We start from the raw sequence: 27,276 nt of genomic DNA on the forward strand, positions 1-27,276 counted from the left end.
TAGTGAAAAATATTATGTCATATTTACTTAGAAAAATAATCATTTGGAACTCTACCTTTAAAAGAACCTCAACTCATTAAAACTTACCTACATTTGATAGGTTTTTATTTTTTTATTAAGGACATTAATTGAATGAATATATCAATAAAATATGTATATTTACAAATTCATTTTTCAATACAGACACCTGCACATATTTTTTTTAAATTTTAAAATGTAGGATGAATTTATGTGAACAAATAAAGATCTTGTCTTAAAACAACACTGTTTAAGTTTAACAAAATAAAGTTAAGTGATATGGGTATTAGGATTACACCAGACACTATATAATAAGTTATAACGCTATACCTGTAAGAAACCAGTTTTGTAAAAAAAAACCATTTTAGAGACAACAGTGTTATAAAACATAACAATTAAGCCCAGATAAAACTGGCTAGCTACAGAGTTTAACTCAGTTAATCAGACCATATTTCGGTAGATTAAAGAGTTTTATTTATTTGTCTTATCCATTTTAACGTGTTTTTGACTAGTAAAAGTTCTAAAACTCAGTAGGCCAGTACCTCCTTCCTCTATCCGTCACTGATATGCATTTAATGATTTTCTTCTCTACATGTACAATAAATAGTATAAATAAAGAAATATAACTACTCTTCAGATGATATTTGATTAAAAAATAATTGTTTAGTGTTAATGTTAATAATATTTATTTACCAACAATACAATATTTGATACAAACTAGATTATATGCAGTATTATAAGATTGGTTTACTTACTAAAATCTATGGCTATAGTGTGAATAAGGTTCAAGACAAAACAAACAATAAACTATAAATAATTACACAAATATACAATAAAACTAAATTAACAATATTTTTCAATTATTTTATATATCACATATTATAGGTACTTAAATAGAATATTATTACATAACAAAATCTTTGATTTTGACACTCTTTGTAGTGTTTAAAATTAAAATAGTTGTTACCAAAAAAGGGTAAATTAGTTTTAACCAGACATACAAAAAATAAATAGAGGATAAAACTTATTAAATTTAGTAAAGTTAATAAAGGAAGTGCGATCACTGGATGGTTTCTTCCTTTCACGTCCAACTGCTTAAATCACAATTTCTTATTATGCAAGGGCATAGATTGTGTATTTCAAATAAAATAAAATTTGTTTTTATTGATTTAAATGCATTATAAAAACTATATTTTATACATTTTTGAAATAATTAAAATAACAATTAATACAAATATATTTATTAAACAAAAGTAAATACCAAATACCTAAATATAATAGAATATCAGCTGTATCCATCAGTCGTCATTGAAAAGCAGTACTTGATAGTTGATATAATTTGCAAATAAATGTTATCTACAACAAATAATTACATCTATTGTGCACATTAACAAATAACAACTATACATTTAATTTAGTGGATAGTGGTGTCCCTACCTAATGACTAATTAGCAAATTTCAATTTTAGTAGATATTTATGTTTTATGAAAATTATTATTGAATTAAAAAATGAACAGATATTGGTCACAAAATCATATTGATTCTGTTTGTATCAGTTTATTAAGTACATATTAAATAACATAGGTACAATTACTAACTTATATTTAGTCGCAAACTTCATATCTAAATTTGAAAGGCACCAAAATACCTTAATTAATGAGTGTCTGGGTAATTATTTTAAGAGGTTGTGAGCTCACTATTTGTTTTCTCTCTCTTGAACATAAGCAACATAGACAAAACACATTCAAAATCATTTTCTTTTTTAAGTTAAATAGAAAAAAAATGTCAAAAGTTATAGAGAATGATATTTTTTAGGGTTTGACAAAGGTAGGTAACCTATTGATTTGTCTTATTAGTTGAGATAGCCCACTTTTTTTAATTTATGATTTTGAAACTAGTCTTATTTGATTCCTTATAGCTGGCAAGTATCTACAATTCCACTTTACAGCTAGTTTAATCGACAAAAATGGAATGATCATTCCCAACAGAATGAGCCGATTTCACTCTATCGTCATGGCTTTTTTTCAGAAATGTCCATCCCCATTCATCCGAGTTCCATCTTGTAAGCCTACACCTGGGATCCATAGAGCAATTTTATGTGATTACGGTTGATATTAATTTCCTCCTTTGAGGGCATTATCCGCCTAAAGTTTCTGTTTCATCAACTGCTATTTTCCCGTGATTTTTATAATTCAGCTTGAAGTCCAGGTCAAATTTTGGGTATTTTATACTCATCTTAACACCCCTTAGTAAGATTGCAATGGTGTAGTGTACCGTGAAATTGTTAATACCATGGTCTCTGATTTTTTGATTGCTACCTGTAAGCCTACGTCTTCAAGCCAAACTCAGCGTTATGTCCACTACTGTATCTAATAATCATATACAGACTGCAAGTTTTTTTTTATTTCTAATTTTTAAATTATTTCCTGTTTTTGTTTGTAATTACTATAAAATCAAAATATAATACATTAAACATTTTAAGTAACTGTTAAATATTAAAATAGTTAGCTTAATTGCTTTCATAAAATAATATAAAATAAAAGTTTAATAATATATGTATGTGTAAATAATAGAAATCTCAATAGTTTATAAACATACCATTCCATTAAATCAATAGAATTTTACAGTTTACTTTAAATGTGATTTTTATCACAAACCTAAGGGGCATTAGCAAAAAGATGTGGGGATTAACCCTTCTCCCTCTTCACCATTTCAAACGTTATTACGTTGTACTAAGCAAATATCAGTTCTAGAAAATATTAAAGGGAGCGGGCTTCAACCTCATAGGTTATACCGCTTAAGCATACTGCATACTAAGGAAACAGTATTGAATATGGTTTAACTAAAAGTAATAATATGATTACAGTTATATAGTTTACATAAGTACTGTCAGATCACAGCCTGAAATTATTTAAGTATTTTAAGTTGAAAGTATAATACACCTGCTAAATAGGAATGTAACTACAAGCCAAAGAAAAATAAACAAGTTATATAAAAAAAAATTTCTATATTAATTATATACAGTTTATATATCACGAATGTTAATTAAAATGACCATGTACAACATCAATTTTACGATTACAATTGCAAATTAAAAAAAATTGATTAAAATTACATTATACAACAAAATTATATACAAGAGCCTAAAATTGTACAAAATTCATTTTGGTGCAATAAATATCATATATACATTCATTTATATGCTTATCAAGTTCAATTGATACAAATACACATTATGATTTATTGATTAATTGCACCTCAATATTTTTATTTATTATTATACAGAGTATTTTCTATGAAGGAAAAAATAAGCGTAACAGTCACAACTTCACTTGAAACAATATCTAGAGTGAATTATCTTTTTTATGAAAAAACATAAGAAAGACCATCAAAATTTAAAATTAACATTTTCTCTTAATACTATTTAAAATTATCTTTGTTATTAGGTACTTTTAACATCAGCTATTATTTAAGTCGATAATGGTAACAGCCTATATCTAATTTTATTACAGATTTTTAATATAATATATAATAAGTATGTATAAATATACATAAGAAATTACGTAGGACATATATGAAATTGTACGTAGAACTTTAACAACGTTTATTAAATACATCAATGTAATCTACAAAGAAAATAAAAAATTTAAATTAAAACCATAAAAAGTTAAATATTGTTATTCTTTGACATACAACTGAAAACAATAATTTTCTTTGAAACAAATTTTTAAAGGGAACAAAAAAATGCTCAAAATTAGTCTGTTAATGGTAATATATAAAAAAAAAACCAATAGGCAATGTGAACCTAAACACAAATAAAAATAATTTATCTAAAATATCATATTATATGTTTATGTCATTTAAGTTGTGCGTGGCGTATGTGAATTAGGCGATGAAGGTATAGTCAGTACAGTTGGTTGCTGTTGTTGAGGAGCCATAGATACAGCAACTATAGATCCAGTTTGGCCTGATGAGCTTTGAACACGTAACTGACCTTGGCGTACGGACATTTGCTGACCTTGTTGAAATACAACCTGCAAAATATGATTTCATACAATTTATAAATGCAAACAATTCTTGAACAAAACTATTAGAAATTGTTTTCTTCATGGTTTTAATTTGTATCAAACATTTAAGTTTCTTACTTTTTGAATGACTTCATGGAATTTTAATTTCATAAGCTGAAATATTTATCTCAGAATTTAGAATATGTAATTAAAATTGTAAGTTGTCATACAAAAATGTAAAAAAATTTTTTAAAAAAATGGGTACCAGATCATTATGCAGCAGTCGGTCTATATGGGTTTTTGTAACAGATGTGTTAAATTTGAATTCAATGATATAACATTAATGAACACAAAAAGATTCTGAGCGAAGACATCTGTCAACCGACAATGTTACAAAGTATATGTTCTGATATAATTACTATTATAGTAATTTATTTTACCATTAAACATTATAAATACAGAAGGCTGAATTTACATTTTAGGTTACAATATGAACACTACTTAAAATAAACCATGTATTAAATTTTCAAGCATTAATAGCTAAAAAAAAAAAAAAATGTATTTTATAGAAAAAAACTAAAAATACATTGAACATTTGACCATGTATACAAAATTACAAAAAAAAATTTTGAGTATCTATGGTTATTATTTTTTGAGTAATAACAAAATAAGAAAATTGTTCCAAGGGAATTTATTAATAAGCTGGTGAATATCTATTATTGAAGATTTCAGACGCTCATGAAAAATATATATATAATATACATTTATGTGTTTTAACTTTTTTTAAATTTCCAATATTAATTTATGAGGAACATTGTATTATATTTTTAAGTTATTTGACTGAGAGAAAACATTAACATAATAAGTCTAAATATTTTGAAAATATTATGGTGTAATCTCTCTTAACTACATGCACTTCCCTACCAGAGAAGATACTGAAGTTAAAAATAGAAGCATTCATGTGACTACTTATCATTATACTTATACTAAAAAAAAACACATATACATCTTTGTAAAATCAATACATTCAACGCTCAGAATCTAAATATGTTGTTTTATAATAGCTGCAAATTATGTGAAAATGCATTTTCAAAATTGCATATATTGTTTTTAAGAATGATTATTAACTGTTAAACTAATCATTGTATATTCAAACCTGAGATAGTATGTTGGGAGAATGTCCAGAATTTCCAGAAGTCTTAAATACATTAGTCAAAGAGCATGGTTGTAATGTTGAACGAGCTGTTTCAATACCAACACCAGATGTTCTCAATGTTTGAACCGGATTGACCACCTAAAATTAAGAATGATTTAAAATTCTGAATATTGTTTAAAATTTAGCACAAGAAAAAATGAATAATTTTTCCAACAACATGTTTATTTATATCAGCTTGAAATAACATATCACTAGTTCAATGAACTCAATATTAGGATTCCAAAACACTTTTTTTTACAAAATATGTGTAAATATTGTTTATTTATGATTGAATATCCAAAGCATTTGTAAATGCCCTTAAATAAACTAATTGAATAATAATTAATAGATAAAGCTGGGATTTTAATGCATTTGCTGTTTTTCTGAAATGTTTGACACAATACTTTCCAAAATACAAATGTGTTTTAGTACATATTACTTTAATTAGTCATTTTTTTTTGAGGTATTAATTGCATTTTTCAAGGTTTTTTGATATTTAAAACTTATTTCTTTGCTTTTATCACTATGCATATATAAGAATAATATGTTTATGGGAGATGCTACTACACCAATTTTATTCATCTAACAAAAATGACAATAAACATTAATATGTTAATACATCTATGATATAATATGTTTTATTTCTTTAACATTAAGATAAGTAGACCCACACTGATTTGTAGCTGCACACCTCAACAGGAAAACCCATGCATTTATAAAAAGTTGATTTTAAATGACAAACAGTGAACTGCTCTCTAAAATAACCTATGGTATGTTAACTATTTAGTGTATACTGTGTATAGTTATGTTTAGATTTTTAATGTGTAATGTGTAGTAAAATATTATGAGACACTGTTATTATTAATTGTATTCTTATCGATATCAATAACAGTTATTCATTTATAATTCAAATATATATTAATGTATTAAATAAATAATTAGGGACACAGTACAAGTATTAGGAGACTATAATTGTTCCAGACTCAACCACAAATTGAAGTCTGTGCATGACTTATGAATATGGATTAAAACAGGTAAAAATATAGATAATATCTATGGTTAATAATTACAGTTTATGAATCCAATACAGCAATAATATATAACATATTATTCAATCAGTGACATGTATCACAACTATGTTAATACAGTGATACAATATTTAGTTATAAATAAACATTTTAATCTCTAATCATAATACCTGAATTGCTTGTTTTAATGATGTTTGGGTTGTAACTACTGGTAGTACTCTCGTTAATCCGATACTCGAAGACTGTCCATGACTTTTGGCAATGACATGGGATATGACTTGACCTGCATTTGAATTTGATTGCATTGCAGTTATATTAGCACCAGAGACCTAAAAATTGGTATACCATGCAATAATTATAATTTGTCACAAATAAAAGGAAAATTTAATACAATAAAATGATATTGAATGAAATAATACAATATTATTAAATAGTAAAAACTAAGTTTTAATAAACATGTTTTCAAAATAACCAATATTTAAATTAAAATCTTAAATGTAAAGAATTTGGAACTTTCCGAGTAACTATCCATTTTATTTTTAAATAAAATAAAAAAGGTCCTGGGGGTGTGTACCGATCTACTAAAAGTTGTAACATATTAGGTGTCTAGAAGAATCACCGCAATAGATGTGTTAAATTTGAAAAACAACTCTTAAACGAAGATAATTTATCAGCACACTATACAAATTATATTTTGTGATTAAAGGAGTTTATTTAGCTATTAATTATATAGTAAGTTGAATTAATTTTTGCCGAAATATTGCATTTGAAGAATTTTATTGATGTGTATAATATTTAATTACATACTTTGAAAATTACAAATATTCTTGAATAATATTTTTAAATTAAAACAAAGTAACTATAGAATCATTATTCTTTGTTATAAAATATCTAATTTTATCCAGTATTAAATTTCTGAAAAAGTGTTTTTATATATATTTTTTTAGATATTTTGTTAAAGTAACTACTTATGAGAAACCTCGATTTAAATTTTCAATCCTTACCTACAAAATATTTTATAAATGTTCAACAACAAAATAGTTTGCAAATTGTGCAAAAGTATCTTTAATACTGCTATAATAACAATTTATGAGGAACTTTGTATTATATTTTTACGTTTTTTGAAAAAATAATCAATTATTGAACACAATAATAAATCAAACATTTTTCATGCCCATATGAATTGTAAAAAAGTAAAAATGTGATCATGCATAGACAATGCTATGCTAATATAAACATTTGCTGAAAATGTAAAGTACCTATAGTTCTTAACATATGAATTACACCATGAAAACTAAATTGTTTATGTTGAAAACCTATTGTCAAAAAATGTTCCCATTATTCATAACCTACTGGGAATATTAGATTCTCCCCACAAAAAGTACCAATCAGATTCCTGCGAAAAATTATTTTAAAATAGAATATTTTTACTAACCCAAAATGTGACGACAGACAAAAAACACGCATTGTTACAAGAATGTATATTTTGTTTAGAATCTAGTACACAACACCCACCAATTATTTTTAATTAAGTTATTAAAATAAAAACAAAAATTTATAAAAGTCCCTACAGTCAAAAACTATTGTTGCAAAAAAAACCCCTTCATAAATGTATTAAGTGGACACCCATAAGTGTTGTCTGTCTTAAAAGTGTAAGGAATCTTGGGCTTTTAATAATATTTTAATTTTGAAGCTAGTAATAATAATTTTAAAATTTAAAGTTTTTGCTCATAACTTGCTTCTTGACTCAAAAATCAAAAGTTATTCAGATCCTAGATATCAGATAAAAATCTTTCAGATGTGGCATCATCTTAAACTTATAGTTTTAGTAAAGGTTTAACAGTGCAATAAACTTTAAGATAAAACAAAAGAACTCAGTGCACAGTCGTATACAAATTGCAAAAAACACAGTTTAAAAATTAAAAAAATGTACGATTAAGTCTACTTTAAGACTTTAAGTGTTCAATTTGCAGATACTTACGCTAACGTTTTGAATATTTTGTTGTTTCATCATAGTCTGCAATTGCTGCATAGTCATTGTACTTGGTACACCTTTAGATTGAACGATCAATTGTGTTGGAACTCCAGTTTTACCGGCCACCTATTATAAAAATATAAAATTATTTTTTAAAAAAATTATAGTAAACATTTATATTTTTTTGTTTTTTAAATATTTACCACAACTTGACTCAATTGGGTAACTTTTTGGGTAGGAATTTTTCTCTGGGTCAACATAGGCTGTTGAAGTGTAAGATGTCTGAATTGTTGTTGAGGGTTGATATTTTTTGTAGCAGTTGCAACACTTATAGCATTTTTAGCACCAGCTGAAAGCATCAGACTTTGTACAGATGTTTTAACTATTGACGGTCCTGCAGTTGCGATAGGTGATTGAACGGTAACAGTTTGTGATTGTTTTTGTTGTAATAATTGATGTCTTTTTATAAAATTTGTTACATCAGTATCGGTTATATTCCTAGTATTTAATGTGTTTTTGGGTCGAACATTAAGTGTAGTTGGTGTTTGAGATGTCTGGACGGGTATGATGTTGGCAGTAGGCGGTTTGGTTGCACGAGCACTAACCATCTTAACTTGTTGTTGTCTAGCTATATTTTGTTGTTGTTGACGATACATTTGAATTTGAGATTGAGTAATAGTTTTATTCATTGTAGTGACTACTGAAATTAATAATATGTTAGTAAATACACATACACATGTAACTAACAAATTTGTAAAATTAAATTGTTACTCATCCAGAGTAAAAGGTAAAAGTAAATACATCAAGATATACGAAATACAAGTTATCTTTTTCGTATTTAATGACGTATCTTATACCTTTTCCGGTAGTTGAAGATGCTTGAGTTACAATGGAAGCTTGAGTGAAATTAAGTGCTCGTTGAACCGCAGCTGAATAATGAACAGACATTGGAATTGGAACCACTTTAGGACTAGTCTGAGGTATATTTTGTATATTCGCTTCCTGATAATAAGAAAAGGAGATTATGAAGTCAAATTCCACAGTATGTTAATATTGTCAGATAAAAGTATAGTTACTTGAACAATGGAAGGTGATGGAGAGCTCATAATAATTCGATGTTGAGTTGTAGGCGAGGGTCTAACAGGCGCTGGACTAACAGTTTGAGCTGGAGGTAAAGAGTTAGGCAGCTGAATAGATTTCACAGTTTGGGGTTGCGGTTGCACTCTAACTGTTGTTGGTTCTGTGTGCTGCTGCTGTTGTTTTTCTCTAATCATACGATCAGTACGACGACTTATTACTTGCATTGGACCCAAAGGTACATTATAGTCTACATCATAATTTTCCTTCAATATTGCAATGTGACTAGCATTTGGAATCAAAGGCGTGTTAGCTGATTGGCTCGGTACATATTGACTGTTAGTTCGACACAGAGGTTGTCGTTTAGCAGCAACAGATAATAAGCCATTAAAACGGGATATAAGAAGCTGAGTATGAGTACGGTTTCCATCTGTTGTATATATCTGTGACGTACGTAATCCTCGGTTAATTTTCTAAAATATTAAAATAATTAACATATATTATGAAACCACTATTTCAACAAAATTTTAAAGTATTGTATAAGTATGTAATATGTATATTAATGAACAATAATAAATCTCTTCAGAGGACGCTACACATATAACAATTGAGTACCATAAAAAATTTCCATTCAGCAAGATCAGGTTTAGCTTTGTTGGTATAAAAAGTTGAGTGAATTAACAAATAATGAAACTTGATGGTAAGCATATTAACTGTGTTTAGTTAAATAATGTTGAATAATGTAAAAATTTGTTTCTGCGGGTTTTTACGATAATTCAGTTTTTAAGTGAGTTATTGGCATTTAAAAATGTATGCTATTTTACACACAAAAAAATCACATCCAAACTCAGATAATGTTCTTACCATAAAGTTTCATAATAGATTGATTTAATCTTATTTTTAAATAAACCAAGACAAACAAAATCTACTGAGGGTAAATTTGTTATGTTACACAGTTGTAAGGCGGAGACAACAAATGCCTGTATAGTGTCCTCTTAATTGTATAATAACCAGGGCTCGTAAGTTCATGCATCTGCATGTTTTTTTTGTTACACAGGAAAACACGCTAACTAAGATACAAATCTGTTTCATAATAATAATAATAATACTATAAAGTTTAATAATTAAAGGCATATTTTTCATATAATCGTTTTTTAAGAGTTTACAGGGCATATTATTTCATAGAAAAATTGTTTAGACAAATATTTGAAAAGTTTCTTTAATTCTTATTTACTTTCTCGTTTATTGAATGATTGTGTTTTGATTTATTTTTAATCTGGCGTGACTACCTAGTATCCTAACCTATTTAGATTTTATGCATTTTACTTAGTACTGCGGAAATAATTTTATCGCTACCACTACTATCCTCCGCCGTACTAAGTCTGTCGTCGAAACAATACCTGTACAGGCATGTACACATGTGAAATGTTTCTTACCAACCCTCATCTATAATTTTGTACATTGGTACAGCATAGTTTTCTTCGACTCATCAGTCACCAATGAGTTGTTTAATTGTATGAGTCGTGAAAATGTCAAATACCTAATATTGCATTACAAATGTTTTCATTGTAGGTGCAGGATAATGGTGTACAAAAATTAGACAGAAAATGACTACCTAATAAAAATTGATAAAGATGACAAATCTTCACAAGTATTTAGGTGTTTAGGTGTTTTACTGTTAAATGTACAAAAATTAAAAGGGATAAAATACTTTTAAAATTAATTGATATATTCTTATTATTTTAAAATTTGCTCATGAATTTTTTACATAATGCATATTTTGAGAGCATAATTGGCATATAAATGCATATTTTCAAACTTTTTAGTGCATAAATGCATGCTTATTGGTGCATTATTTAGTGCATGAACTTACGAGCCCTGATAATAACTAAATAATTAATATTATGTATTACTTTTTTCTGTTTTTTGAGTAATTGTTCTTGTAGCATACGACCTTCTTCTCGAGCAACTATCACTGACTCGTACCTAATTAAAATTTGAATAATTAAACATAAAAATAAATAAATTTTATCACATTAGTATTGAAATATAATAAAATGTATTATAACAATGTTTTTCTGTAAGTGATACAGAAATTGTTTACCTATTTTTACATTGTTTAGGAGATCTGTAGACTCGAGACATCATATTAACTAGTTCAGATACTAGATCCCAATTAGGTGTATGGGCTGGACATAATATTACTAAATTCAATGTCATTTCTTGCACTCTTTGAACAGCCTAAGTTAAGAACAAAATATAAAGTATATAATACAAATTACAGATACTCAGAAATAATACCAAAAATTACAATAAAATACCTGCAGAAGTGCATAGTCTTCATGTATAAGCCAGTCTGGTACATGAGATGGCTCTGGAACAGGTCGAGCTGGTAAAGGTGGTTTCAAACTCGCTAAAGTCATAGTCATGGGTCTATTTATACCACGATATCGCTGAATACGTATATCATTACGCATCTTAAGCAATGCACCAGAAGCACGGTCAAACATTGATCGAGGTAAGTGCGGAAAAATATTTTCATTAGGTCTCCATTCACCAGCATTATTATCGCGTGTTCCATGCGCTGATTTTGTACTTGAAGACAATGACACAGGTAAGCTTAAACGATCTACAAATAAAGGAAAAGTGGAATTCACATTATTTTTTGTTGAATATAAGGTATAATAAATAAATTCAGTAGACATTCAGAATAGGGTATGGTTATAACATAATAGGTTGTTAGTAGTTATACTGTGAGTTAACTCAAAATATCAATAGTAATGTAACACAATAGTAACTCCAATAGTTACGAAGTAGAGAAAATGATTACATACTGTTTATAAATGTGACATCAGTTCTTGGCCGTTTCCGAGCGGATGGAATGGGAGGTAGTTGAGCTTCTGTCATTGGTATATAAGAATACTGACCGAAGTATAATGGGTCATGATAGATTTCATTTTCTCCTGACCATGGTCCAAGGATTAAATTCTTAAAATGGATTAAAATGAGTACATTTTTTTCCCATGTAAATATAATTAAGTCAACTAACCTTTGGTACATCAGATTTTTTTGAGCCAAGATTAGGATAAACAATCTGCAAATAGAAAATATTACTCAAGAATTAATTTAAGACCAAACTGACACTATTTGAACCACCAAGTACTACCACCAATACATTTTTTAACTTATGTATAATGTACAAGAAGAAATTTAAATATGAAAATGAATAGTCTATAAATACTAATATAATAGGCTCATGTAATTTACGTACATTAAATTAACATACTTGTACTCAAAAATATTTTAAAAAAACTGTAGGTTATGTCATTTAATTATTTCTAAGAATACATTTATATTTAGTTGAATATTTTAGGTAGTATTGACTCATAGAATAAAATTAATTAGTTTAATTAATTTTTTTTTTGAGGCTTTAAATTAGTCATTATTAAATATTATTTTCATCAATAAGTTTATTTTTTTGAACTACAATTAATAAAGGTTACTTGTTTATTTTTGGAGAGATTCACCAAATATTTAACTATTGTCATTAATCAATTTGACAAAGGTACAAATTAATAATAAAATCTTAAAAACAAATGAAAATAAAAAGGTGAATATAATTTATCCAATAATTTATTGTTATATAATTTTTAAATATTAATTTATCATAAAGTTGATGATTCGAACAAATATTTGTGATGTTGTTAAACAAACCAACTAAAAATGTTCACTAGTTTTGATAGTTTTGAAAAAGCAATATTTTTATTCAGTATTTCCTACAAGAATACTATCAAAACTAAAAAATGTTTGAAAACTAATAATACTATTTACATTACATTTTATAATGTGATCAATAAAATAAACAGTACATTTATAATATAGCCCATAAAGTCAAATAAAAATATTATAAACAAACAAAAAGGTATTAGAAATTAGTTATTAATATGAAATAATGTTTAGCATAAATATTTTACATATTTAGGAAGTTACATTCACAACTAAGGTTTTTACCTCATATTTCAAATATTTTTTGGAACAAAATTGCATACATATTTTAATTATGTCTAATAAATCAATTTAAGTATATGTACCATTTAAAAGTATTAAAAATACATATATTATGTAAAGAAGATCATGGGTAGAAATGTGCTGTGGACAAATCACAATTAGATTCATATTATTCAGAAGGAAAATTATTTAGTGGTATGGTGATCTATACCCTAAAACATCCAACACTCAATAGTCTTCAACAAAGATTATTTGAAAATATCAGAATTGTTATTTTCAATAATATATTTTTTTGATTTTAGAACATTTTCACACACTTATTTTGCAATTAAACCCTAATATATTATAAATAATAAAAAACTATTTGATAGAGAATTGTGACTTAAACGTAACCTGATATAAATACCTAAATTATTTATAAATCTGTAATCTAGAAGTTTAATTATTGGAGGCCTTAAGAAAATGTATATAATGAGCGTGGCTTCAAATGAACATGAAACGTATTTAAGTATGCAATAGGTATTTCATAAAACAAAAAAAAATATAGTTATTATCAATCCTAGACTTGGTTCTCACAATATTAACAAAAATTACCCAGATAAGGAGTATTAGCATTATAACATTGTCTCATGACTTACATCATATTAAACATTAATTGTCTAGTTAAACAAGAACAGTGTAAAAAAAATGACTCGCAAGCCCAGCAAATCATGTAATACTTCAGTTTTTCTTCTATTTGCCATATCTCATTAAACAATGTGCCATCGTTTAAAGAAACATTCTTAGGATTGCCCGTAAAGGAACTGAAGAATGTGTAGTCTTTATCAAGTACAGGAATTTTGTAATGGAATCTTTAACTTAGGAATTAACTTTCTATAATATATTTCAAATATAATATATTATTATACAAATAGAACGGTTGTTTGTCTCATTCTTCTACAAACAACATAACTTATGACGATGGTATCATTTAAGTGTCACTTTTTCATTTGTTAGCACTAATTGTGATTAGCAACAGAATTTATGTTATCTCAATCTTTCTGCCTTATTTTTATCAAAACTTAGTTTATTGATCACAAGCTTAATTAGGATTTTATATGTATAAATATATATATTAGTTTTTGTGAACATTTCACTTTTGTGATTTCATACAACTTCTTAATATATTATGGAACATTATATATTTAAATGAAATCTACATTATTTATATATTTGCTATTAAGGGGATCGGTGGCAGTGACAACTGTCTTTGTCTAACACACGCGTTACATAAGAATTCAGAGGTGTGTTTTTTGGCAAACGTACTGTTTGATAAAGTGAAGCAATAAGAATTCTGAAAACAGATTTGAATTTGTCGTCAAGTCTACTTGAGATCGATCAGTCTACATTTTTGATTTTAGATTCTGAGTGAAACGATGAATGTTTTTTTATTTTATTTTTATCATTGCGTGTGTGTTAGACAAAGGCAGTTGTCACCACCACCATAAGGATTTTAATATCACTTGCGACCCTCAAAAAAGTTTACCAAAAAGACTAGCCCTCCGGATACGTGAATGACTACAACATTCATTTGGTCACATCTAAAGTAGTAGTAGACTGAGTCACTAATGAATAGTATTTTTACAACAGCGAAAGGTTGAAAAACATGTTGGATAGCAACAGTAAATCTTTTAAAATCATTTTAATTACGGGGCCAAGCCAATATTGTGTACTCCAATAACTTATATATTTGATTAGATTGAAAGGAAACACCTAACCAAAATTCATCTCTAACATAAAAATCAAGCTATCTAAAAATTTACAAAGTCTTAATACATTTTAAGAGATTCAGAAATATTGAACTGATATGATTAATGACATTACACTAGAAATTAGCATTGAGTATTAGATCATCCAGTAACATAATGGATACCACAAAGAAAAAATATCTCCATCAGTTACTGATATTAGCCTTGTTCTTGATTTTTTCTATTATACGAATGTCTTTTTTTTTTTATGATATTAGTAAGAGCAGCATTAAGTTCAGACTTATTATGACTGATGATGACTGTCATCACATTAACATTTTATTGGTCAAAATATATTGAAATAAATCAACGTCAGACCACATTCCAACATGGAGGCGTTTATTTCATGTTAATAGCACAAAATGCACTATAATTATTTCATAAATAAATGTACATTACACATAAATGTCACATCTTTTATGCTGGACAATTCATTACCTTTCATAATTTAATAATTGCCGTCAGCATCATCATATCATCAGAAGTCGTCTTCTCTTGCTCTCTGTGCGATACGATGTTTTTCTTTATTTGTTTCGGATAGTCTCATTTGCCAGTCCTGTTTGGACTGGCAAGGAGGGGCTTGTGTTTTGGTGACAACCTCTATGCCAGACCAAACAAAAAAACGATCGGCTTAAGATTTCCAATAATAGAGAACGTTTTACATTTTTTTTTTATAAATTAGTATAGTGTCAGCATAAAATTATGTTTAAAAACTTAAATTAAAATTAAAATTCTAAATCAACGCACTGCGAGAGCTAGAGAAGAGTTTGCTTCTAATGAGGGACACCAAAACAGAGCCCAACCTTGTGGAGAAGCTATCAAGAAACATAAAAGAAAAACAACCATAACACATAAAATGAAATATATTTTTAATTTTATATAAAAATGTACAATAGTTTACAAAATTTAAATTAACTTGTTTTGTGGTTAATAACCATATTTTAAAAAGATAAAAAAAATTCTCTATTGGGAGAGAACAAAACAAGTTAAAAACATTAAATCTAAAAATAGTAGTTTATAATCGTTGAGGTCTAAGACCATAACTGCTTTTCTTCCTCGCTTTTGTTTCTAAAAGACATTTTTCTGTATTCTGAGTAGCAGAATTTAAATTGTTTTCCTTACTACTATCTATGTTTTTAGTTCTAATACTATGTCGTTTGTTAACCTGAAATTTATTGATGAATGTCAAATCCACAGAATCATCTTCTCCATCCTCCGAATCAGGAAGTTTACGTTTCTGGTTCATTCTTTCTTCAGTACGCTTGGCGGCTTGTTGTTGTTCAACTTTCCACTCTTGTTTTTGTTGTTCCAATTCTGCTTCAGCCACAGCTACTTGCTTAGTCGCCCAGTCCATCTCATTATTTTCCATAAGTCTTATAGCCCATTTTTCAATACGTGATAACTAAAAGTCGAATAATTAAAAAATATTAGTATAAAAAGCTCCAATAAATGTATAATATAATTTTTTTTTAATAATTTATATACATAATATATAAGAAATAAAAATCTTTATCATATTGGGAAAAATATGGCTACCAGGCAGAATCCAAATCTCAGTCACTCACTTGCTGGGCAATTGATCTACTATTAGGTATAGGCAGCATAGACTTAAAACACTATTGAGATTATCTGGTGTTCACCATCAATAGAAATTAATTTTAATATAATGGATTTATACCTGTTTTTCTAATGCTTGGACTTCCATATCTGCTTTACTTAGTTTAACATCATTTTGTTCTATTATAGGAATAGCTTCATCAAATTCAGCCAAATCTGCAACAGCTTCTTCTTTTGCAGTCTTAGCTGCCGCAACATCAGTCTCATCTTCTGCAGCTGCAAGAGCTGTTTCAAATACATTAATAGCATTTCTATCACCATCATTTGTACTATGTGAATGAGAAAATTCAGATTCCAATATATGAACACTCCGTTTTTCATCAGTTGTGTTGACTTTAAAAAGATCTTGAATTGTAGTCTTAAAAAAAAAATTTCAAATAAATTGTCTTATAAGGAATCATTTTCTTATACTGATCAATTAAAAGAACAAGCAATGAAGCTCTTTAACATGTAGTTTTCAGACTAATAAAAAAAAAAAGTAGTAAAAACAACAATTTACACTTACAGACTTGAAGAAGGAAGCAGTAAAATTACCACCTTCAATAGCTAAATCACCTAATAACCTCTTTTGGTTTGCTTTTTTAAGAATATTTTCTTCAATAGTTTTTTCGCTAATTAATCTAAACAAAAGCATAAATTGGAGAATAAATATTGAGTGTATAATAGAGTGAAACAAAAAAAATTAATATCACATTTTTCATTACCTATAAATGTGAACATCTCGAGTTTGACCGATACGATGACAGCGATCTTGAGCCTGAGCATCCATCGTAGGATTCCAATCACTATCATAAAATATCACAGTATCTGCTCCAGTAAGATTTATGCCAACACCACCAGACCGTGTTGATAAAATAAAACAGAAATACCTTGTGTCTGCATTAAACCTCTCCATCAAAAGCTATAATCAATGATATTAGTTAGTGAAATAAAGGTATGTATAATAGGTAGGTATATATATTTTTATTTAAATTACCTGTCTAGTTTCAACCTTCGTTGTGCCATCTAATCGTAAATATATATACCCATGAAAATTGAGGAATGCTTCTAGGATATCTAACATTTTAGTCATTTGAGTAAAAATAAGTACTCGATGATGACCAGATTTCAAATCACGTAGTAGATAGTTAAGTGACTGCAATTTACCACAATCATATTGAATTAACCTTTGATCAGGAAATAAGACGCTCATAGCTGAAATAATGGGGTGCAGGGCATTTAATGTTGGTTTTATATCCTTTTCTAATAAAGATGAATCATTTTGAAGAAATCGAAATTCAGTTTTTGGAGTTCTTCCTTGCACAGCTGGCACATAAACAATAAATTGTTCAAAAGAGTCATGTAATTCTTTCATTCTGCTATCTAGTGATTTAACTGAATCCGACAAAGCAACTGCAGTCATGTAAGACATACGCTGTATGTGAGCAGAATACTGAGCAACAACAGATAATACATTATTTGAACCAAGCCAAAGCCAAGGATTCCTTTCCACTGAATCTGAACAACCAACATGACCAGATGATGCATCAAATCTTATAAAGTCTCTCAAATCTTGACCATAAACAACATTAGTAGCACCATCTATTCTTTTGTTATTAATAAATGATAAATTATCCATTTTCATTTTTCTCCTCAAAATTCGTTTTTCTTCTAAATTAGGCTGAAAAAGTAAATGGTAATATAATAAAAATATATAAGCTTGTAAAAATATATTGAATATAGCAGAACTAACTTACATCATGGAAAATAATGTTATCAGTCAGTTCTTTATCTGTTTCTATTAAATGTGTAGATTTGGATATTAATGGACTTTTGGAACATTTTGAGATGTTTAAGACATCACTATTCTTACGAATATTTAAGCCACCTTCATTTACAACGTTAACATCAACAGCTTTATATGGATTTGATTTACCTTAAACAGTTAATTTGATTAATTAATAATTATAATTATCATTTCTAATATGGAATTAATATAAACAAAGAATTAAATAAAGCATATATTCCAATTCAATTGAATACCATTTCTTTTGTATAAATAAAAAAAAGAGAAAATTGTCATTATGTAATTCTACTTAGAAACTAAAAATCCTATCTGTCAAAATAACATAAGTTCCTATGAAAAAAACATTGATCATCTGAAACAATCAGACACCACCTATATTTTAATAGCTAGATTTTTTAATAGGTATGGAAAAATGGAAAATACACACATAATAATAAAACAAAATTATGTATGCATAAAATGCCAATATATTCCCCTGCCCTAAAATTTAAACTAACCGCAAAATACAAATTAAAAAAATTATGGGAATTTATGATCCAGAAGCCTTGTTTATGTTCCACAAACAGAAAGTCAAAAATATTTTAATGGCAGTAATATAAGAACCACGATAGAGTATAAACTATGTTTGGGATGTTAGGTATTGTATTGCTAGAAGATATATTGCACTTTATTCAAAATATAAAAAAACAATTATTAATTATAATACTACTATTTTATATTATTAAGGAAAAATTTTTGTTTTTCAAACTATCTGCTAAAAATGTGATTTCATCAAAAATTATAAATACAATAATGATGTTTAAGTAAATTAGCATAATGGTTTAGCATTGGTGCAAAAATTAGTATTCAAGTGAATAAAAATTGATCTACAATGCATTCAGTGGTATAGGTACATTTAATAATTGTCTATACTCAGTTAACTTGAGAATGTCATTATTTTGTACATAAGGATTAGGAGTGTGATGTGAGGGAAATTGTGTATGAAATATTTTGAAGTTATTAATTTTTAAAGTTATAATTACTTAATTTATTTCTTTCTTTTAAATTGTTCAATGATTTATATATGATCAAATAAATATTAAAAAAGGACAGTTTATATAAAACTACTACTAATTGTTAATAAAATAATCTCTAGACAAACCTTCAATTGAACCATTACATTTAGGAATGGAAGTTAACAGTTCATTGCTTAGCACAGGGTTGATATTTTTTGTTCGATTATTTACCACATACGGATCACGTTGATTGTTTTCATTAATATATTGTTTGATTTGGTTTAATTTTGGAGATAATGATGAAATATCTATATTAAGCAAGATATTAAATGAGTATAATTAATAAAGAAAATATAAATTACAAAAGCGTACTTGTATAAACCGGAAGTCTCGAAATATTACTATTAACTGATCTCAATTTTAAATCTAAACACAAAAAGGCAAATAATTAAAAATGATAATACAAAATCATACTAAAATGTAAAACTCACCTCTTATCCCTTTTTCTGCTAAAAATTTCACAATTGGCAAATTATGTTTAAGTCTCACATTCACTAATTTATTTTGTGGATTGCATAAGTTGATCTAAAAACATAGAATAATAATTCAACATTGTATATAATATCATGGATAACACTTGTTTAAACAAAAATGTTACCCCCCACATTTAGAACCTTTGTTCATCCTTTAGGTACTTGGGAAAAATACAGTACAAATCTTATTTTAGATAAACAATTAAAAAGAAAAAACATAGAATAATCAGTTTTTATCAAAAAATAATGTTTATATATTTCTTACATTTCGATATAGAAAAAACATAGTCTCAATTTAAATATATTTTTTTGAAATAACAAAATTTAAAAAAATGGGTGACAAACAAATAATTCTAACACCTGTAGCTATAAATTAGATATTAATTACCTTAGAAATGATATTTAAGTTTTTAGGCAGCTTCATATTAAAATTCATTTTAATTTTAGGAAGTCTTATGGGTGTATCAGGTAAAGAATCAAATTGTTCGAACACACAATTTGGTAATTGATACCGCTTTAGACGATGGGCTGCCCACGCACTCATTAATCGTTCTAAGTTGGTAAATAGTAAATTTACAGAACTTAAATCAATTTCCTATTGCAACATATTAAAAACATAATTAGGATAAATCCTTCAACATTTTTAAAAGATTATTGAAATCAATCAATTATAATTTTAAATAGCTTACATTATAGGGATCATATTCCATTATGTTAAATATGGAACGGGGGACTGTGTATGTGAGAGCTTCCATTTGAAATGGAGAAATAGTTGGACGAGGTTCAAACAAATTAGGGTGATTGCAAACTTTTCTAAGTTGCATAAGAACATTGATAACACTCAACATATTACCACTTGCAAGGGTTTCCTTCGTCCTAAAATAAATGATTATGTTTATTAAGTTATTGTAGGAGAATTGATAATCCTGTATGCATAGATAAAACATACTTAGCTCTCGACATGAAATCATCATACAGATATCGCTGGCGTTTAGATAATCTACACATAATGATATGCTCATACTTTTTTGGCAACTGTTTTTCAACTTCACATTTCAATCTTCGAAGAATGAATGGTCTTAAAACTTTATGTAATTTTTTTATAATGTTTTCATTATACTCAGCATTCCCTTCAATCATTCCAGTCACAGGGTTTGAAAACCACTCTTTAAATTCACGATGAGATGCAAACAAGTTGGGCATTAAAAAATGCATTAACGACCATAACTCCATTAAATTATTTTGCAGAGGTGTTCCTGTTAAAAGCAGTCTCCTTTCAGATTGAAAATTTAATAATAGTTGCCAACGTTGAGATTTAAAATTTTTTATGTTTTGAGCCTCATCAAGGATTAAGTATTTCCATTTCTTTCTGCGAAAACTTTGATGATCGGTTATGACTAATTTGTATGATGTTATACAAATGTGGAATGTATTTGGTTTTGTCCAACCAACTCTCTTATTTTTTCGTTCTTTAACAGAACCATAATATGTTAGAATTTTAAAACTTGGACACCATTTTTTTATTTCCATTTCCCAATTAAGCATCACAGATGTAGGAACTACGATTAAATGAGGACCCCAATCTTCTGCAAAAAAAATAAATTTTAATTAAAATAAATATGAGCATCTTTATTAACATTGAATAGCATACCCTTTTCACATGCCAAATGAGCTAACAAGGCTATGGTCTGAATGGTTTTACCAAGACCCATTTCATCAGCTAATATACCATTTAGATTTTGTTCATACATTGTAACTAACCAATCAAGGCCTATATGTTGATATTCTCTAAGAGTATTTCTCAGTAAAAATGGAACCTTAGTAACCACCTAAAATTAATTGATGGAATAGATAAATAATAGATAGAATAATCACATTTTTTATTAAGCTTACACTAGTAGAAGATAATGTATTTCCTTTAGGTTGGATACTTTCAGCTAATGCTGTCACATCATTTATTTCTTTATCTGCATTACAATCACTTGTGCCGTTGAGCTATTAAAAAAATTATAAGTTTGCAAGAAAGACATTTTTTGTGGATTATACAACAATGATTTAAAATTTACCATTTTATTAGGAGATCGTCGCAAGAGATATTTTAGGCTAATATCGGTAGAATTCATGTCATCTTCCTTCATACTATGTTCAGACTGGCTACTCTCTTCTGCGTCTTCAGATTGATCTTTTTTATTTGGTAACTGAACTTTATACTTTGCCAAAAGTTGTTCAATGCTCATTTCATTTTCAGCCTACAATATAAAGAAACAAACATATAAATTAATGTTTGTCAAAATTATTGCATCATTAAACAATTGTTTAATGTTTAAAAATAAAAATACACGATAAGCTAAATATTAAAAATTTTAAAATATACAACATTGCAGATGAAGCAGGACAGCATAAATTTGCATAACATTATTAGGGAATCCAATATAGGTGAAGTTGAATGTGAGAAAGAGTTTTGAAATCTGATAGAGAAAAGGGCAGGACAATGGATACATCCATCATAATCAAGGTACAATAGAATCTATATCCATAATTTAAGACCAATTGCAGATTACCTGATCGAGAACAATTAAGTCTACGTTTTGGTGTAAAAACAGGGTTTTTTGTCTTACAAACAAGCTAATATCATACAATTTTAAATTTTTTTGTAAACAGTACATGGTACAGTAACCAAAGAACTATTTTATGCTTCCCGAATAATTTCTCAACTGGTTCTTACGCTGAACAAGTCAAATAAGGTAGCAGAATATGGTCAGTCAGTACATCAACAGCATAGTTAAACTTACCTCCAATATCTGGACGAGGCAATTGGAATGGCTAGGAGAGACTACAGTATTCAAACTATCTTTCATAATAAAGAAATTGTGAGCATAAGATAAGAAGACCTAGGAAAAAGGTTGTTAGTTAAGCTAGCCAGTTGGCATGCCATTACTACACATGTTCGCAGGATCCTATTGAAAGGACATGAATAGACAAAATGATCTCTTCATAAAATACAAAATATTAATATTATAAAAATAAATAATATTAAAACTGAATATTGTACATTTAAATAATTTAATTTACCTCCAATTCAGCGATTTCCATAGAATGATCAATTCGACCGTCTTCTTTTTCAGCAAGCTGTAAAGTTTCTTCATCATCACTCCAACTGGAATTTGATGCTTCAAAATCTTCATCTTCGCTTCTATCACTCGGTATCTGCTGTTGACACAAACATATTAAATTATTAAACCCGGGTATACATATAAATAAAAATTAACCAATTAACCTCTTCAACAGCTTCATTTTCCAGTGTTTCTAAACAAGGTTTTGGTTTTTTTTCAAGAACTAATTCAATTGATTTAGATTCTTGTTTTAATACATCCATCTCCTTTTTACTGCAAATATTGTCATTTGGTAATTTATATTGATCTACAGTAGTATCATCATCAGAAGATGAATGACAAGCAGTTGCATTTGTTTTACCTACAAAAAAAATTTAAATTTAGGAGAGTTCATATATCGAACTAGTTTTAGTAGTTTACTTTATCAAAATATGAGTGGATTAATTATGCATACAAGATATTTAAATACTTCATCAGTATCAGTTTAGATTAGTATATTATCAATCAAAAATAATCAACTTATAGTACCGTCAGAAATAACCAAGGGAGAAATTTGTGATGCATTCATCGAAGAATTATTAGCAGACTTCATTAAACTTTCAGCGACCAAAGTTGTCATTTTTTCAGTTTGATCAACAATAAAATTTAAATGTTCATCTAATGCAATTTTTCTTTGTTCCTCTAATTTAGTGGATTGTTTGAATACAAGTAGCTGAACAAAAATATAATAAAAAATATAATACTATTTAAAGCTTTCATAAAATCCATAGCTTTTTAAGTTTTCAAAGACAGATTATATTTTTTACAATTTATGTAGTTTCAAAGTACATGCCTTTTCAACATTACTCCAAAATGTTTTTATCATTTTTGCAATGAACCCGGTTATTCGCTTTTGATGCATTTCAGAAGCTTTGGCTGCTTTTTGAGCTTCAATTTTCTTTTCATGGAAATGCTTCATAACCATTTTAGCGCACTTCAGAATAAGTTAAGATGAGTATACAATATTTAAATAACATTAAAATATATCAATTTAACAAAAAATTACTTGTTTAGCTGCTTTTTTCTTCCATTTTCGTTCTTGGGCAAAATCAGTAGCAAGCCACTGCATTTCTTCTAAAAGATAGTCATGGTGTGCCTTATTTCTCGGAGGTTCATAAATTTTAGGCAGTCTTTTTTCACTCCACAAACCATCACGCTGTAGTTGATTTATTTTTTGAATAATTTGTGCTTCCTAAATAAAATATTCAAAAAAATTATGTTAGTTATTATTAACATAAATATAATGAATATAGAAAACTGGTTAAATGCAACGAACCCATTTCACTCTTTCAAACACTTGATCAGGTTGGTTTTCATTAGACTGCCGGGGCGTATGAGAGGAATTAGGAAGTTCTTCAGCAGGTGAGTTAGGTGATATTAATTTAATGGATTCTGAAATTTAATTTTTTTAATTTTTACTATTTATGGAATTTAAATAATTGTACATAATAAAACAAAAAACATTCCAAAATTAACCTAAGTAACCAAGAACATAGTTTCCTGATATTTACATCAGTTTTTTTATTTAGAAATTCAGTTTGATTTTACTTACTAGTGTCCGAAACTGGAACATGTGTTTCCTGTGGTTCGGACGCTTGTTTGTCCAACCACAGTTTAAGGTCGGCAAATGGATCACCATTAAATAAAGGATCGTCATCACATTTAACATTTGCCATAGACCATACATGCTCATCATTGAATACCTGTTCAACTTTTTCAGGTATAAAATCATGAATTTTCGACACCGACTGTACTTCGTCCAATTCTCGTTGGGATTGAGCAAGCTTTGCACGTACAGTCTCCAATTGTTCAAACACCATTTCACAAGTACGTTTAATCTTGGCTGAAGTGCACATTTCCAAAGCTTCAAACTCTTTGGCTGCTAACAGTATGAAATATTGGTTATAACAGTGTCAGCAGTAGAATTAAATGAAGTAAAAATTAAAACATACATTCTGTAGAGTATTTACGCTTTCGTGTACTCTGATTTTGACTATCCACAGAATCATCATGGTCAGAGTTGTAGCTGGTGTTTTCAGCATCATTTGTAGAGCCATTTACACCAATAAGATTATCACAATTATTTGGTATATAGTTTACACCAGATGTCACCTTAAAAATATAAACAAATAAAACATAATAACATACCAACAAAATATTATTTATTTATTAGAAAATTAAAGTAGGTGGGTAATACAGAAATAAAAACAAGTTTTTTCATTAAATTTCAAAAAATGAAAAGAAAAAATATGTATTTAATTAGGTAGGAATAGATAATTGAAATAGCTTGATGGTCTAAACTTAAATTATAAGTCCGAATTCATATTAGATATCATAATATAACAAACTTCAATTAAATTAAGATATTTATTTCTTTAAATTTTATATTTCCAAATAAAATAATTTAAGACTAAAATTATTAATGTTTAATCTCAAGAATTTGGTTGATTAAATAATAAATAAATTTGACTGATTACAAATATTATCAAAATAATGTAAACAATGGTATGATATGTATACAAATGATGTTATGGTAATAATTTGAGAGATATCAAGACGGTACTAAGATTGCTTTTAATTGTTAAGTATCTCTTTCAAATATAATTTATTCTAAACTAATACTACGATTAACTTAACCCTATAGATAAAAAAAAAAAATAGTTTACCTGATGGCCATTCCCATCATAATTATTATGTTTGTGACAATCAATGGTCCCAGCTCCCAGTTGGGAAGCAGTGGCCATAAATGATTTTAGGATCTGAACAATTATTAATCGCTTTTGGATTATCCATTTAGTTTATCTAAAACAAAATAAATGATCAAAAAATAATAATATAAAAATTCACAAGTATTAAATAACAACATTTGTTAGTATACTAAATGCATTTTTCAAATTTTGTGTGATACCTAATAGGTGGATATATTGATATTAAAAACTAATTTAGATAATTTGAGTAAGGGTAACAATTAAATCTTAATACAAAAAATAAAAATTAAAAAATTAATTATTAAGAATCGTATTCATTTGTAATACAATTATAGAAAATTAAAAATTAAATACCTTATTACTTAAAATAAAGTTGGTTTTATTTTGAACTTATAAAATTTAAATAATTATTATTTAACTATATTCAAGATTATTATTTGAAATTAAAAGTATTTGGAATATTATAATTTTTTTAATAAACTTTCATTTGATGTTCCTTATGAATTATTTAAGAAGAAATGATTTAAATGTCAAAATGCAATTATTAAACGAAAATTTACTCGAAAGTTTTAAATAAAATATATTTAAAAAAAATAACAAGCACATGTTGATTTACCCTCCAATGCCGTTTAGGAATAGGGGTAGGATATTAAAAATCCTTTTAAGTCAATGTATGAATCAAGAAACCCTGTAAGTTATCTTGTCGACACCAAAGTTAATTGGCAATTAAATTTTTTCATTACAAATTAACAAAATTAAACTTTATCTAGAGATTAGAGGTTATGTTTTGAAAACAGAAATTCAATAATAACACAAATAATAATAATAGGCGGGATAAATTAATATTTGATAAAAAAGTATTGCGGACACAATTTTTGGGAATCGGGTGAAAAAACAATGCCCAAAGTGGGTTTCCCACATCATTTTCGGGAGGGAAAAGCATCATCAGATCCAGAAAAACGGTAACACGTTAGAACAACGTAACGGAAGGAAATGGCGGGTCGGCCATTTTGTGCGCGCCGGATGAGACTGCCGTTGAGATGCTTACCAAGATCGAAGCGATTACCCTCCATCGGTCGCAAGCCATCACACGAGTCTGTTCAGACAATTACCGCACATTTTGCACGCACAATACTAGAACATGACGCGGTGCGCGCAATGAATTTCATAATCGCAACACACGGGTTCGAAAAAACGTACTGACCGATTCCCCGGACGAAATACACGTTAAGAGGCGCACGACAATATGGCGTCCGGCGGCGGTCGACTGCGAGAATTCGCTGTTTAGTGGGCGCAGCTAGTACGGGCCGATCGAGAGTGAGCGCCCAACAGCAAAACAAAACAAAAACTTCACGGCGGCGGCGCGTCCCCCGCCGACCGAGGCTCCGGA

At 27.9% G+C, this 27,276-nt stretch overlaps 1 protein-coding gene across 4 annotated transcripts; it reads right to left on the minus strand.

The window, feature by feature from the left end:
• Positions 1 to 3,237: 3,237 nt before the first annotated feature.
• LOC111043073 (helicase domino) lies at positions 3,238 to 27,220 on the minus strand. Of its 4 annotated transcripts, none has more exons than XM_022327869.1 (37): positions 26,935 to 27,220; positions 25,845 to 25,980; positions 25,131 to 25,290; positions 24,731 to 25,057; positions 24,455 to 24,570; positions 24,185 to 24,370; positions 23,972 to 24,112; positions 23,668 to 23,851; positions 23,304 to 23,500; positions 23,099 to 23,236; positions 22,093 to 22,275; positions 21,920 to 22,021; positions 21,678 to 21,855; positions 20,976 to 21,612; positions 20,716 to 20,902; positions 20,415 to 20,621; positions 19,985 to 20,078; positions 19,866 to 19,919; positions 19,640 to 19,801; positions 18,449 to 18,627; positions 17,689 to 18,372; positions 17,417 to 17,613; positions 17,218 to 17,332; positions 16,774 to 17,070; positions 16,261 to 16,497; positions 12,350 to 12,394; positions 12,135 to 12,288; positions 11,622 to 11,929; positions 11,405 to 11,541; positions 11,214 to 11,286; positions 9,300 to 9,773; positions 9,081 to 9,225; positions 8,427 to 8,923; positions 8,230 to 8,349; positions 6,419 to 6,577; positions 5,182 to 5,319; positions 3,238 to 4,052 (listed from the first exon to the last, which is right to left on the minus strand). In XM_022327869.1, exons 2-37 carry the CDS (start codon positions 25,920 to 25,922, stop codon positions 3,879 to 3,881), a joined length of 7,464 nt encoding a protein of 2,487 aa, XP_022183561.1. In that variant the 5' UTR covers positions 25,923 to 25,980; positions 26,935 to 27,220; the 3' UTR covers positions 3,238 to 3,878. The 4 variants fall into 4 exon arrangements, with proteins under 4 accessions (XP_022183561.1, XP_022183562.1, XP_022183558.1 ...); XM_022327870.1 differs by having other exon boundaries at positions 23,099 to 23,233; positions 24,731 to 25,060; XM_022327866.1 differs by having other exon boundaries at positions 24,731 to 25,060.
• Positions 27,221 to 27,276: the final 56 nt, after the last annotated feature.

The sequence above is a fragment of the Myzus persicae genome, unplaced genomic scaffold (assembly GCF_001856785.1).
Source record: "Myzus persicae strain clone G006 unplaced genomic scaffold, MPER_G0061.0, whole genome shotgun sequence".
NCBI lineage: Eukaryota > Metazoa > Arthropoda > Insecta > Hemiptera > Aphididae > Myzus > Myzus persicae.

What these genes read in the sequence shown, in the direction of transcription:
- LOC111043073 (XM_022327866.1), bottom strand. Translation starts at nt 25,922, where the DNA reads ATGGCCACTGCTTCCCAACTGGGAGCTGGGACCATTGATTGTCACAAA. An exon ending in TGTTCCAGTTTCGGACACTA is followed by an intron (nt 24,571 to 24,730) that starts GTAAGTAAAATC and finishes ATTAAATTTCAG; the next exon opens with AATCCATTAAATTAATATCA. An exon ending in TGGAAATCGCTGAATTGGAG is followed by an intron (nt 22,276 to 23,098) that starts GTAAATTAAATT and finishes TTTATATTGTAG; the next exon opens with GCTGAAAATGAAATGAGCAT.